The following is a 15,905-nucleotide window of genomic DNA, read 5'->3' on the forward strand; positions in this document are numbered from 1 at the left end:
AGAAAGTCTGTGAGACTGTTATCTCCAATTAATTACCAACAAGCTGCAAGTAGAGCTGTGCCTCAAGTAATAGAGCACTAACCTTAAGCAAAAATGTTCAGGGAGAATACTCAGACCTTAAGTTCAAGCCCCAGGATGAGCACAAAAAGAAAAGGAGGAAACAGGGTTTAAACCAGAGTGCTCGCCATAGGTGCTCAACACTATTGAACTTACTACTCAGAAGACTTTGTGCCTTCTTTTTTTTTTTTTTTTGGGTCCGGTCGTGGGGCCTGAACTCTGGGCCTGGGCACTGTCCCTCAGCTCTTCAGCTCTAGGCTAACACTCTACCACTTGAGCCACAGCACCAGTTCCAGCTTTTTTCTTTTTGCTTATGTGGTGCTGAGGAATTGAACTCAGGGCCTCAGGCATGCAAGGCAAGCGCTCTACCACTGAGCCACCTTCCCAGCCCCAAGACTTTGTGCCTTCTAATCTTCAGTTACATTGGTCCTGTGAGAGCCTTACAGACAGACAAAAGGTGAACTGGTCTCCAAATCAATTCTGTTTACCTTTTAAACTTTTAGGTAAAGGATTTAAAAAAAAATTATAGTTACTACTTATATATACATGGAAAATTCAAGGAAGATGCCTACATACTTGTATTGTGTTCTTATTATATATAATATATGTAGTTATATATAATTATATAATAATTATATATAGCATATTATATAATTATATATGTTATATATAATATAGTACCTGTAAATATATATATATATATATATATAATATGTATATATATTTTATACACACACACACACACACACACACACACACACACACACATATACATATACATATACATACAGTCACTCTTGGAGCTTGAACTCAGGGCTTGGGCACTGTTCCTGAGCTTTTGAGTTCAAAGCTAGCACTCTACTACTTTGACCCACAGCACCACTTCCGGTTTTCTGGTGGTTAATTGGAGATAAGAGTACCATGGACTTTCCTGCCCAGGCTGGTTTTGAACCATGATCCTCAGATCTCAGCCTCCTGAGTAGCTAGGGTTACAGGAGTAAACCCTGGAGCCCAGCTTATTTTATTATATTCTAATTAGTATAATATCATATTATAATACACTATATCCTATATATATATATATATATATATATATATATATATATATATATGTATGTAGTATTTGGGAGTGAACCGTAGGCCTTGCACATGGTAAGCAAGGACTTTATTACTGAGCCTTGTTTTTTTATTTTATTTTATTTTATTTTTTGTTTTGTTTTGTTTTTGGTGTCAATATTGGAGCTTGAACTCGGGGATTGGGCACTGTTCCTTAGCTTTTTTTGTTCTAGGCTAGGTTTCTACCATCAACAGTTCTATATCTGGCTTTTTGCTGATTAATTGGAAATAAGAGTCTCATAGACTTTCCTGCTGGCTTCAAACTGCAATCCTCAGAACTCAGCCTCCTGAGTAGCTAGAATTATAAGCATTAGCCATAGGCACCAACCAACCTTTGGTTTTTTGAGACAAAATCTTGTTATATTGCCAGGCTGGCCTTGAACTCACACTCCTCTTGTGTCCTCTTCCTGAGTGCTAGGATTACAGACATGTACCATTATACCCATATTGCTCAAGTATATTTTATTTGGGTTATATCAATATTTTTTTTCATTACCTTAGGATGAAATTCTTAGTTGGCTTGAAAAGCCAACAAAGCAAGAAGGTTGACTATAACCATTTTTATAGTGAAGTATTTGAACTTGCAGGTTTATAAAAGTGCCAGTAAACGTAAAGCTCATATTCTGAAGAACCATCCAGGAGCTGAGTTGCCACCAAGCATTCGGAAACTTCGTCCTGCTGGTCCTGGAGAGCCAGACCCCATGCTAAGTACCCATACCCAGCTGACGGGCACCATTGCTACTCCTCCTGTGTGCTGCCCACACTGCTCTAAGCAGTACAGCAGCAAGGTATGTGGCTTGCTTCTGATCAAATGATTGCAAACTCTCTATAGAGCACTGTCTTCACAGAAGAAGGCTTCTCATCCAGATGACCTGAGTCTTTGCTTTTGGGATGGGGGGTACTAAAGAGAACTAATCCTAGTTCCAATAGATAGGGTTGGCAGCAGAGAAAAGGAAGGGAATACTGTGAACTCCTCAGAATTGAAGCCATCTCCTAGTTTGAGCAATTCACTCACTGTTCTTGTCCTCAGCCTGCTGACCTGCTGAAGGAATATTCTATGCTCATGATTTAGAGTCTTCCCACTACATAGGAACTGAAATGATAGTTCTTGGAAAGAGGATTTTTTACGTGTGTGTGTGTGTGTGTGTGTGTGTGTGTGTGTGTGTGTGTGTGTGTGTGTGTGATTTTTTACGTGTGTGTGTGTGTGTGTGTGTGTGTGTGTGTGTGTGTGTGTGTCACAAGTTTTTATGGGGATAGGGTATGCTGTGAAATTTATAGATCTTACCCAGTGACCCAATGATGTGAATTCATGTGGATTTTTACTGTCATGGTCTCCTTGTTTTTTCTATCTTAGTTGCTTTTGGAAGGACAGGTACAGAATCAGTGCTGTTCTGAATGAAAAAAAAAATTTTTTTTTGGCCAGTTCTGGGGCTTGGACTCAGGGCCTGGGCACTATCCTTGAGCTTCTTTTGTGCAAAGATAGCACTCTACCACTTGAGCCACAATGCCACCTCTGGCTTTTTCTGTTTATTTGGTGCTGAGGAATCAAACCCAGGGCTTCATACGTGCGAGGCAAGCGCTCTACCACTGAGCCACATTCCTAGCCTTGAATTTTTTTTAATTTTATTTTAATCAATGAATTAAAATACGAGAGTTAGGGTCTTGCTGTGTTGCCTAGGCTGGCCCCAAACTCCTGGGCTCAAGTGATCCTCCTGCCTCAGCCTCCCAAGTAGCTGGAGGATATTTTATTTATCTATTTATTTTCATGCTAGTACTGGGACACAAGGCCTGAGTGCTATCTCCTAGCTTTTTTGTTCAAGACTAGTGTTCTACCACTTGAGCCACAGCTTTACTTCGGCTTTTATTTTGGGTCCGGTCATGGGGCCTGAACTCTGGGTCTGGGCGCTTTTCCTTAGCTCTTCAGCTCAAGGCTAACGCTCTACCACTTGAGCCACTTGAGCCACAGTGCCACTTCTGGCTTTTTTCTTTTTGCTTATGTGGTGCTGAGGAATTGAACCCAGGGCCTCATGCATGCAAAGCAAGCGTTCTACCACTGAGCCACCTTCCCAGCCCATACTTCGGCTTTTTTTGATGCTTGATCGAAAATAAGAATTTCATGGGCGTTATTGCTGGCTTGAACCGTAATCCTAAAATCTTGGCTTCTATAGTGGTTTGGATTATAGGCATGAGCTACTGGCCCATGACTGGCTGGTATTTTAGTTTTAGTTTTGTTTTTCTTTAATGCCAGTACTGGGGCTTGAACTCAGGGCCTGGATGCTGCCATTTACCTTAGCACTCTACTACTTGAGCCACAGCTGTACTTTTGGCTTTTGGTGGTTAATTGAAGAGTCTGATGGACTTTCCTGCCCCAGCTGACTTCAAATTGCAATCTTCAGATTGCAGTCCTCCTGAGTGGCTAAGATTATAGAAGATAGATGTGAGCCACGAACATCTGGGTTGATATTTTATTTTTAAAAATTATTAATTTCACTTGGGTTCAATCCCCAGTACCAAAAAAGAAAAGACAAAAAAATACAGTTAAAAATTATTAATTTCAATAAATAGTATTTTACTTTATTTATTTTGAATGTTATCATGAAAGTGATGTACACAGGAATTACATTTACCTTAAATCATGTAAAGAGTACATTTCTTTTTTTTGTTTGTTTGTTTTTTTTTTTTGTTTTGTTTTTTGGTTAGTCAGTCCTGGGGCTTGAACTCTGGGCTTGGGTGCTGTCCCTGCATTCTTCAGCTCAAGGCAAGCGCTCTACCGCTTGAGCCACAGAGCCACTTCTGATTTTCTAGTGGTTTATTGGAGATAAGAGTCTCACAGACTTTCCTGCCTGGGCTGGCTTTGAACCGTGAGCCTCAGATCTCAGCCTCCTGAGTAGCTAGGATTATAGGCGTGAGCCACCGGCGCCCAGCAGAGTACATTTCTTTTTGGACAATGCCCCCTTCTCTTGTTCTCTCCCAGTTTTTCCCTCCAGTTCCCACCTACAAGTTGTATAGTTAGTACCCACAAATTGTGTATTTCATTTTCAACATAATGTCTAGTGAGTACCACAATATTTTACTTTTTTTTTTTTTTGTCTGTCATGGGGCTTGAATTCAGGGCCTGGGTGCTGTCCTTGAGCCTTTCTGCTCAAGGATAGCACTAACTATTGGGGATGAGACTCATGGACTTTCCTACCCAGGCTAGCGATCCTTAGATCTCAGTTTCCTGAGTAACTAGGATTACAAGTTTGGATATTTTACTTTTTTTTTTTTTTTGGTTAGTCATGGGGCCTGAACTCTAGGCCTGGGCACTGTTCCTCAACTCTTTAGCTCAAGGCTAGTGTTCTACCACTTGAGCCATAGCACCATTTCTGGCTTTTTCTGCTTGTGTGGTACTGAGGAATCAAACCCAGGGCCTCATCATGCAAGGCAAGCACTCTACCACTGAGCCACCTTCCCAGCCCTTGATATTTTACTTTTTAAAGGCACAAAATAGAAGGTTTAAGAACTTTTGATGATTTATATGTGAGAAACAACAAAATAATTCTACTCACTATTCTTAGAGAGAGAGAGAGAGAGAGAGAGAGAGAGTGTGTGTGTGTGTGTGTGTGTGTGTGTGTGTGTGTGTGTGTGTGTATCTATGTTTCATTTTGATTTTTTTGAGACCAGGTCTTGCCTAAGCTGCTTTTAGACTTACACTTTTCCTGCCTCAATCTGTAGTAATTGCTATTGATTTTCTTTGATGTTTTTCAGACCAAGATGGTCCAACACATTCGAAAGAAACATCCTGAATATGCACAGCTCCCCAACACCATCCATACCCCCTTGACAACAGCTGTGATCAGTACTGCCCCGGCTGTTTTAACGACAGACAGTGCCACTGGAGAGACTGTGGTGGTAAGCATGTGGCCAGGAAGACCATTTCGTTCCCTTCAGTGCCTAGGATCTCTTGAAACAGCGAAGCCATGTTGATCTAGCTGTTTATTGGCTGCAGATGGCCCCCTCATCCTTTAGTTTACTACTTAATGCTTTATGCTACTAACTGGATTTCCTAGTCAATGCTTTTCCAAGCTTTCCATCAAAGAAGTAGCAGGAAATTTTCAGTGATGCTTCTTCACTGCAATGTTATTTCAACCTCCAAGGACGCTCCATTAGATCAGAGGCAGGCACTCAGGATTAATTTGTAGTTCCATGATCTGCCAGTATGACAACCTAAATTTCAGTTGTATTTAAGACCACTGAAATAGGCAGGGTGCTGGTAGCTCACACCTGTAATCTTACTCAAAAGGCTGAGATCTGAGGATCAAAGTTCAAAGCCAACATGGGCAAACAAACCTGAGAGATTCTTTTCTCCATTTAACCAGCAAAAAGCCAGAAGTGAGTCAGGTGCTGATGGCTTATGCCTATAATCCTAGGTACTCAGGAGGCTGAGATCTGAGGATCATAGTTTGAAGCCAGCCCAGGCAGGAAAGTCCTTGAGACTCTTATCTCCAATTAACCACCAGAAAGCCAGAAGTGGAGTTGTGCTCAAAGTGGTAGAGCCCTGTCCTTGAGCAGAAAAGCTCAGGGACAGTGCCCACGCCATGAGTTCATGCCCCACAACAAAAAGCCAGAAGTGAGGTTAAGGCTCAAGTGATAAGCACTATCCTTGAGAGAGTTAAGAGAGATTGGGAGGCCCTGAGTTTAAGTCCCAGTATCAAAACACTGAAATATCTACAAACTGGTGTTACCAACTAATGTGTACTATGTGATTTTTCTAGACAACAGATCTGCTAACCCAAGCAATGACAGAACTGTCCCAGACCCTAACAACAGATTATCGAACGCCACAGGGGGACTACCAGAGGATTCAATATATTCCTGTGTCTCAGTCTGCATCTGGTCTCCAGCAACCTCAGCACATACAGCTTCAAGTGGTGCAGGTGGCCCCGGTACTGTATTATATTTATTTCTTTATGCCATTGGCCAGGATGGCATTTTGAGTGGAGCAAAGCACTCAGGTCTCAGAGTTGGAGCTAGGCTGTATATATCATAGGTGCTTCTGCATGGAAGTTCTGTGCCTTGGTTAGTACACACCATCTCTATTGCCCTCCCCAAGCTGAGGAGGGCTCTGGACTTAGTATCTGTTTTAGTCAGATCTTACGTTCCTGTGTAACAGCCCTCCTGTGCTCAGACTTCTTCAGCGGCATCTCTTTCCGCATCTATTTGAAACATTGTCCTTCAAGGCTACTTCTCCAGCACCTTCATTGAGTACTTGATAATGAGAAATTTCTATATGGGTATTGAATGACATATCAGGCTGTAAAGATAATTTTGGCTGGGTGCTAGGGGATCATCTGGAGGATCATCTCAGGAGGCTGAGATCTAAGGATCATGGTTTGAAGCCAGCCCTGGCAGAAAAATCCATGAGACTCCTATTTCCAATTAATCAGCAAAAACCAGAAGCAGATCTGTGGCTCAAGTGGTTGAGCACCAGCCTTGAATAAATATGCTAAGGGACAGCATCCAGACCCTGAATTCAGATCTTAGTGCCAGCACACACAAAAAAAGACAATTTTGAGTCAATCTCTGAACCGCTGTCAGTTTCTTTTTGGTATTGAGGTATAACTATGTTTTTTTTTTCTATCAGATAATGAATAGCTCATGCTTACTGATTAGCTATAAGAAGGGATCCTCCCTGACCTACTTTTCATCTAATTATACTATGAGGAAGTATGTTAAGACTGAAATGCACAAGCTTGTTGCTTTGAAATCGTTGCTTTCAAGATTACAACAAATAGGGGCTGGGAAAGTGGCTCAGTGGTAGAATGCTTGCTTTGCATGCATGAGACCCTGGGTTCGATTCCTCAGTACCACATAAGCAGAAAAAAAAAAGGGGAAGTGGTTCTGTGGCTCAAGTGGTAGAGCACTAGCCTTGAGCTGAAGAGCTGAAGGACAGTGCCCAGGCCCAGAGTTCAGGCCCCACGACCGGACCCCCCCCCAAAAAAAAAAAATTAAAAAGTAAAGAATAGTTAACAACAGTGAAACTTCCAGTTTCTACAAGTTTAAATCATTATTTGTTATAATCTTTTTTTTTTTTTTCTGTCGGTTGTGGGGCCTGAACTCTGGGCCTGGGCACTGTCCCTCAGCTCTTCAGCTCAAGGCTATCGCTCTACCACTTGAGTCACAGCACCACTTCCGGCTTTTTTTCTTTTTGCTTATGTGGTGCTGAGGAATCGAACCCAGGGCCTCATGCATGCAAGGCAAGCGCTCTACCACTGAGCCACCTTCCCAGCCCTACTTTTTAATTTTTTTTGTGTCAGAACTTGGGGGCTGTCCCTGAGCTTTTTGTGCTAAAGGTGGTGCTCTACCACTTGAACCACAGCTTTACTTCTGCCTGTTTTTGCTAGTTAATCAGAGATAAGAGTCTCACAGACTTTCTTGCTAGGGCTGGCTTTGAAATGTGATTCTCAGATCTCATCCTTGTGCCTAACTAGAATTACAGTTGTGAGCCATCGGAGTCCTGCTTATCCTTGGGTTAAAATTTTTTTGTTTTTATTTTTGTTGATATTGTTGGTTTTGAGACCATGTTTTATTATGTAGCTGAGGCCAGCCCCCAAACTGATAATCCTCCTAAGAGGGATTTTGGTTTGGTTTGGTTTTAAAGTGGGAAAGCAAGGAGTTTAATAGAAAAACCACATATCGTTAAGGGCTACAGCAGATTCTGGGTAGGTGGCTCAAGAGCCAGGTTAAAGGAGAGACATACAGAAACAGAGAGACATTTCCAGCTCTCACTGTAAGAAATGAAATTAAAGACCCCGGGATATTGTTGGGGTTTTTTTTGTTTTGTTTTGTTTTTTGGTTGTGGGGCCTGAACTCTGGGCTTGGGCGCTGTCCCTGCGCTCTTCAGCTCAAAGTGAGTACTCTACCACTTGAGCCACAGTGCAACTTCTGGTTTTCTAGTGGTTTATTGGAGATAAGAGCCTCAAGGACTTTCCTGCCCAGGCTGGCTTTTAACTGCAATCCTCAGATCTCAGCCTCCTAAGTAGCTAGGATTACAGGCGTGACCCACTGGCGCCTGGCCAGTTTTTTTTAAGTGAACTTTTTTTAAGTGAACTTTTTCTGGAAGGGTTTCCTTTAACCTCCGTCAATGTTGGGTCTTCCTCCGTCTCACGAAAGACAGGGTCTGAGGCGCTGGCCAGTTCCCCAGCCTCCCTCAGCCCAGGAGACAATCAGACACAGCGGGGAGCCAAATCCAGCAGGTTTATTAACAGAGAGCAGCCCTTTTTAAAACCAAAAAGGGCGGGTGGCATGGCAAGGGAGGAAGAGGAACCAATCACTGTCAAGGTCACACCCTATCATGCACCTGAGCCTTCACGGGCTGGTTAGGCACTGATCGGAAGATCAATTGGGCTCTGCCCACTCTACTCTCTCCCAGCGCCATCTTTGCTGCCCATGTGCTCTACAGTAAATTGGGCTCTGCCCACTTAACTCCCTCTCAGCGCCATCTTTGCTGCCCACGTGCTCTACAGTAAATTGGGCTCTGCCCACTTAACTCCCTCTCAGCGCCATCTTTGCTGCCCATGTGCTCTGCACGTCAATATATATTTGGTTGGGGTCTGTGTTTTCTCTTCCAGGCTACTTCTCCACACCAGTCTCAGCAGTCCACTGTGGATGTTGGCCAACTCCATGACCCTCAGACCTACACCCAGCATGCCATCCAGGTGCAGCACATCCAGGTCACAGAGCCTGCCACCACGACCCCACCTTCATCCCAGGTACAGGTCTCTATAGACTATGCTGCACTGAGCTAGCTGGGCCTCAGGGACCACAGAGTTAATAGGAGATTATTAACTTGTTGAGATGAGGTCCTTATTTTCTTTTTTTTTTTTTTTTTGGTTCCGGTCATGAAGCCTGAACTCTGGGCCTGGGCATTGTCCCTCAGCTCTTCAGCCCAAGGCTAGCGTTCTACCACTTGAGCCACAGTGCCACTTTCCGGCTTTTTTTTTTTGTTTTGCTTATGTGGTGCTGAGGAATCGAACCCAGGGCCTCAGGCATGCAAGGCAAGCGCTCTAACCACTGAGCCACCTTCCCAGCCCCGAGGTCCTTATTTTCTGACCTTAATGAGTTCTACCTTTGCCTTCTGGGCTTGAACTCGGGCCTGGGTGCTGTCCCTGAGCTCTTTTGCTCAAGACTAGCACTATACCACGTGAACCACAGCTATACTTCTGGCTTTTTGTGATTAATTGAAGAGTCTCTCAGACTTTCCCTGCCTGGCCTGGCTTCAAATTGTGATCCTCAGATCTCAGCCTCCTAAGTAGCTCGGATTACAGGCATAAGCCACTGGTCCCCAGCTATTTTATTTTTTTATATTGGTATTGTAGACATGTTTGCATTAAGTGACCCTGTCCCAGAGGTATCTTGTGATATGACATTTTAGAAACAACACATCTTTCTTTCCATCCTAAATGCAATCACTAAGTTGCTTCTGTGATTTGGAACAGTTGGGGTATTTTTGGGGATTGTGCATTATTGCATTTGTATGATTAAGTCTATTAACTGAGATATATAGGTATGGGAGTCCAAAGGAGGAAGAGATTCTGCTTAACAGCAGATCAAGGACACTTTTGTCTTCTGATCTCTGGACTAGGTGTTGAAGGACAGGTATGGTGGTGTCATGATATTTGGAGAAGGCATTAAGACCTAAATAGGCTCATGGTGTGAGGAAAGATACTGACATGAGAGATTGTAGTACATTTGTACCAAATAGGATACTGATTCCTCTTCCTATGTAGGAAGAGGAAATAATATTTGGAAAGGTATTTAGGAGCTATGTTATTAAATAACAGACAAAAGAGTGTGGTCTGCCAGATCCTGGTGGCTCAGGGCTGTAATCCTAGCTATTCAGGAGGCAGAGATCTAAGGATCTCAGTTCAAATCCAGCCTACCTAAGAAAGTCTGTAAGACTCTTATCTTCAATTAACCACCAGAAAACTGGAAGTGGCACTGTGGCTCAAAGTGGTAGAGCATTAACCTTGAACTGAAGAGCTCAGGAACAGCATCTAGGTCCAGTGTTCAAGCCCTACGACCAAGGGGTGAGGTGGGGGGCGGGGGGAGAGTATGGCTCTTTATCCTGCAATTGGGAATCAGCCTCTCTATTGGATGTCTTTTTTTTTTTCCAGTCTTGGTGCTTGAACACTGGGCCTGGCCATTCTCCCTGAGCTCTTCAGCTCAAGGCTAGCACTCTACCTCTTGAGCTACAATGCCATGTTTATGTGGTACTAAGGAATCGAACCCAGGGCTTCATGCATGCTAGGCAAGCCCTCTACCATTAAGCCACATTCCCAGCCCACCAGTAGATGTCTTAATATGCCTGTGCTTAGCTCCACACCAAGCTGGGGTTATCCAGTCCCAGTGCAGTTGAATGGAAATCATGATTGCTGTCTTGTTTCCGCTTAGGTCAGAGATTACCTTTGTGACCTAATAGTGCATTTTCACTTCTCATTTTCTTTAATCATATATAATAATGGAATATGGATACTGGGTCTAACTGGTATCACCTTGGTATCTTGGTAGATGATGGGGAACTTCTGAAAACTCTTAGAGGTGAAATCCCATACCTGCCCTGGGGTGATAGGCAGGCCTGAATTCCTAGAAGCAGATGGACTTGGACAATAGGTTCCCAGACCTGCCAGACCTGTACTAATAACTTGGAAGACTCCTTGAACTCTCCAGCTGCCTGTATCCCTACCCCCTGTCCATGACCCTGTTATCTCCACTGCCATTGTGCCTTGCCTTGTGTCTTCTGGCTCTCCTCAGGTCACCACGGCATCCCTCTTCAGCTCTCCATTAGAGTTGATCTTTGTTGAGATTGTTTTTCTGCTCTTTACTATGCTCATGGCTCAGTTTCTTAACAGTAGTAAATATGTTCAAGGCTGCAAATATTTTGGGGATATGCGTCCACTTGCAGTCGCTAGTTTTCTAATAAATACTCCCAATTCAGCCTCTCAAAATGTGACTTCTCTGTATCTTGCAATCACATTTCCATATAATAACGTAAGGTATTTTACTCACTCATTTCTCTTTCTAGCAAGTTTACTGAAATTAATTCTTTGAATATTTTTATAGATAATCCTTTGAAAACAAATCAGAATGTCAGCATGCTAATTGCTTTTCATGAATTCTATGCTTATACCTATATTATTCCTTTAGCTGGGATACTTTAGTTTCTTGTCAGTTATTAAGTCTATTGGCATTTCATCTAGTCCTGGGTTTGCTTTGTCTTTCTCCCTAGGTAGCTGGGCAGCCATTAAGCCCTTCTGCCCAGCCAGCGCAGCAGGGGCTCAGCCCCTCCCACATCCAAGGCAGCTCTTCCACACCAGGGCAGGCTCTGCAGCAACCCCAGCAGCAGCAGCCACAGCCACAGCAACAGAACACCTCTGTGCAACACACATACCTCCCCAATGCCTGGAATTCCTTCCGTGGCTATTGTGAGTAAGAAAAGGGGGACAACACTCAACGGGGTTATGTTTTAATGTCAACAAGTTTATAATAGATTTTTAGATTGAAGTACTAGTTAGTTGTTTTTGATACATTGTGACATTGTATGTATGTATGTGTGTATGTATGTATGTATGTGTGTATGTATGTATGTATGTATGTATTTCTGTGCCAGTACTAGGGCTTGACCTCAAGGCCCTCCGGCTTTTGCTTAGCTTTATTTGCTCAAGGTCGGCACTCTGTACTTGAGCCACTCCTCTACTTCTGGTTTTTGGCTGGTTTATTGGAGATAAGAATCTCTTTAGCTTTGTCTGCCCAGGCTGACTTCAAACCTTGATCCTTAGACCTCAGCCTCTTGAGTAACTGGGATTATAGGTGTGGGCCATTGGCATCTGGCACTATTGATTTCTTTTTAGAGGGCCCGTTTCTATTGTGATTGGTCCTTGGCTGTGTTATATGGATTTGCTGTGGAATCAGGCTCATACTCTATCATTTTTGTTCTTTTTATCATCTCTGTTCACCTAAGTATTGTTGGTTAAGAGGAGGGCTGAGACTAGTTTTCAGTCAGAAAGACTCTCTTATTCATAATAATAAATGCTGATAAAAACCTGGTAAATATACTGACATAATATCCAGATTAATTACTGTGAAAGAAAGGAGAATGAAGATATCCATGGTAATAATACTACAAACTACCATGCTAATATGAAGAAGAAATAATGGAACTGAATTGTGTGTGGGGGGGGGCTAATATTGGGGCTTGAACTGAGGGCCTTGAGCTCTGTTGCTCAAGGTTGGAGGCTGGTACTCAACCACTTGAGCCAAAGCTCCACTTCTGGGTTTTTTTTTTTTTTTCTGCTGGTTAATTAGAGATAAAAGTCTTATGGATTTTACTGCCTGGTCTGGCTTTGAGCCCTGATCCTCAGAACTCAGCCACAGCTGTGAACAACTGGTACTTTTTTTTTCTTTAGTATATATTAATAGCAGAAGGGGGGGGTTCATTGTGATTCCTTGGAGGTGTATAGTATATTTTGGACAAATTCATTTTCCTAACACTCTTAGCCCCCTTCTCTCCTACTTTTTCAAACAGTATTTGGTGGATTTTATTATGCTATCTTCAGATAGATAGATAGATAGATAGATAGATAGATAGATAGAGTTGATAGGTGTAATGTGCTTCTATTCTCTTTTCCTCCTGAACTGAACCCACCTTAAGAAAGTCCCCCTTTTACACTCATGCCCCATTATTATTGTTATTGTCATTGTCATTGTCATTTTCAGTTTAGATTCCACATATGACAAAGTATACAATATTTGTCTTTTTGAGTTTTCTTATTATTCTGATAATCTACAGTGGAGCTGAAATTTTTTATTAAGGAAAAGTTCCAAAATTGTGAATAATGTAGCAAACCACTATACCCACCATCCAACTTCACACACACACACAACCTTGTCTCATCTCTACTCTCTCTTTTGCTCTCATTTTCCAGCAGAATAATAATCCACTATATCATTTCATCCATAAATATTTTTGTATATATCTCTAAAATGAAAAGACTTTTTGGTTCTGGGGAATCAAACCTGGTGCCTTGTATATGCTAAGCACATGTTTTACTCAATGATTCCTTTTTTTTTTGTCAGTCATGGGACTTGAACAATGAGCCTGGGCACCATCTCTGAGCTCTTCAGCTCAAGGCAAGTGCTCTACCACTTGAGCCACAGCACCACTTCCAGTTTTCTGGTGGCTAATTGGAGATAAAATTTTCATGGACTTTCCTGCCCGGGCTGGCTTTGAACCATGATCCTCAGATCTCAGCCTCCTGAGTAGCTAGGATTACAGGTGTGAGCCACCAGCACCCGGCTTTAATGATCACTTTTAAAAATACATTATCACAGGGGCTGGGAAGGAGGCTCAGTGGTAGAGCGCTTGCCTTGCATGCCTGAGGCCCTGGGTTCGATTCCTCAGCACCACATAAGCAAAAAGAAAAAAGCCAGAAGTGGCGCTGTGGCTCAAGTGGTAGAACGCTAGCCTTGAGCTGAAGAGCTGAGGGACAGCGCCCAGACCCAGAGTTCAGGCCCCACGACCAGACCCCCCCCCCCAAAAAAAAATAAATAAATAAAAATAAAAATACATTATCACAATACAATACTATATTGTATCTAAAAATGAATGACAATTATTTTCTCCCTCAAATGTAAACTCAGGCCATCATACTCTATCACTTGCAAGCACTCTATCACTTGAGCTATATCCCCAGCTCTTTTTGCTTTAGTTGTTTTTTTCTTTTTTCTTTTTTTTTTTTTTTTTGGGTCCGGTCGTGGGGCCTGAACTCTGGGCCTGGGCACTGTCCCTCAGCTCTTCAGCTCAAGGCTAGCACTCTACCACTTGAGCCACAGTGCCACTTCCAGCTTTTTTCTTTTTGCTTATGTGGTACTGAGGAATCGAACCCAGGGCCTCATGCATGCAAGGCAAGCGCTCTACCACTGAGCCACCTTCCCAGCTTTTTAGTTGTTTTTTCTATAAGATTTCACTCACACTTTTTGCTTAGGCTAGCCTGGGACCATTATCTTCTTGTTCCTACTTCCTAAGTAGCTGTGACCACAGGCATGTGCTACCCTATCTGGTGTGTTTATTGAGATCGAATCTCTAATTTTTTTTTTTTTTTTGTGCTGGCCTTGAACCTCAATTGTCCTATCTCTACCTACTAAGTAGCTGGGATTACAGGTATGCATCATAATGTCCAGCTTGATTTGGGATGTTCAAGTTAGGATTTTTTGTTGTTGCTATTGTTGGTAATGGGGTTTGAACTCTGGGCCTGGGTGCTGTCCCTCAGCTCTTCAGCTCAGGGTGAGTGCTTTACCACTTGAGCCACAGATTCACTTCTAGTTTTCTGATGGTTAATAGGAGATAAGAGTCTCATGCATACTGGTTGCCAGTGGCTCATACCTGTAATCCTAGCTACTCAGGAGGCTGAAATCTGAGGATGGTGGTTCAGAGCCAGCCGGGGCAGGAAAGTCTGTGAGATTCTTCTTTTTTTGGGGGGGGTCTAGTTGTGGGGCCTGAACTCTGGGCCTGGGCACTGTCCCTCAGCTCTTCAGCTCAAGGCTAGCGCTCTGCCACTTGCGCCATAGCGCCACTTCCGGCTTTTTTCTTTTTGCTTATGTGGTGCTGAGGAATCGAACCCCGGGCCTCAGGCATGCAAGGCAAGTGCTCTACCTCTGAGCCACCTTCCCAGCCCCGTCTGTGAGTTTCTTATCTCCAGAAGCTACCAGAAAACTAGAAGTGGCACAATGGCTCAAGTGGTAGAGTGCTAGTCTTGAGCTGAAGAGCTCAGAGACAATGCCCAGGACCAGAGTTCAAACCTCACGACCAACAACAACAAAAAAGTCTCATTGATTTTCCTGCCTGGACTAGCTTTGAACTGTGATCCTCAGATCTCAGCCTCCTGAGTAGCTAGGATTACAGATGTGAGCCACCAGTGCCAAGTTTAGGATTTTGTTTTGCTTTTTAACATTACTGGGATACAAAAGCATACCTATAAAAAACATTCTGGTTTTTTGTTTTGGAGGCAGACTGTCACTTTGTTACCCTAGCTGTTCTGGAACTCTCAGTCTCAACAGTCCTCTTGCCTTAGTCTGTAGAGGGGCCTACAAATGCATGCCACCATGTCTACTTGTATTCATTTTTAATACAGTATTAATTTACATGAAATATGAAACAATTATAAAACGAGCTTTGTGCTAGATGGTTTTGGCCAAGTCTTCTAATCATGTCTATGGTAGGCAAGGCTAAATGCTGATATTTGTAAGTTAGGTATATTAAAGGAATTTTGTTGTGCTTCTGGAGAAGGATCTTAGGGTCTTGCACTCTGTAGGCTAATGTTTTAGTGCTGAACTTCATCCCATTCGAAAATGCATTTGTTTTCAATTATGATGGGTTTATTGAGATGTAACCTAATCCTGTAAGTGGAAAAGCATTTGTTTCTAGAACGCTATTAAAATCTAAGCCCACTGAACAGTGTATATTTCCTGTTTTCAGCATCTGAGATTCAAATGATGACACTCCCCCCAGGTCAGTTTGTGATCACGGACAGTGGTGTGGCAACTCCTGTCACTTCTGGCCAAGTAAAGGCAGTTACTCCGGTAAGTCATCTTGCAGAGCTGTGCCATAGCCCTTGTCCCAGAACTTTTTTTTCTTCTTAGTACTGGGTATCAAACCTTACCTTGTGCATGCTAGGAAAGCAATCTACACCACTAAG

At 42.9% G+C, this 15,905-nt stretch overlaps 1 protein-coding gene across 2 annotated transcripts in view; it reads left to right on the top strand.

The window, feature by feature from the left end:
- Positions 1-15,905, top strand: part of Prdm10 (PR/SET domain 10) — a 113,075-nt gene that overhangs the window by 93,127 nt on the left and 4,043 nt on the right. The window contains exons 17-22 of one of the 2 annotated variants that reach the window (XM_070038363.1): positions 1,761-1,961; positions 4,921-5,064; positions 5,928-6,098; positions 8,784-8,924; positions 11,441-11,636; positions 15,686-15,789. In XM_070038363.1, coding sequence (XP_069894464.1) covers positions 1,761-1,961; positions 4,921-5,064; positions 5,928-6,098; positions 8,784-8,924; positions 11,441-11,636; positions 15,686-15,789 — 957 coding nt within the window. Of the gene's footprint in view, positions 1-1,760; positions 1,962-4,920; positions 5,065-5,927; positions 6,099-8,783; positions 8,925-11,440; positions 11,637-15,685; positions 15,790-15,905 lie in introns of those variants that run through there. The other variant, XM_070038364.1, reaches the window with a different exon arrangement.

This window comes from Dipodomys merriami, unplaced genomic scaffold (assembly GCF_024711535.1).
Source record: "Dipodomys merriami isolate MVZ:Mamm:240054 unplaced genomic scaffold, mDipMer1.0.p SCAF_29, whole genome shotgun sequence".
Classification (NCBI taxonomy): Eukaryota; Metazoa; Chordata; class Mammalia; order Rodentia; family Heteromyidae; genus Dipodomys; species Dipodomys merriami.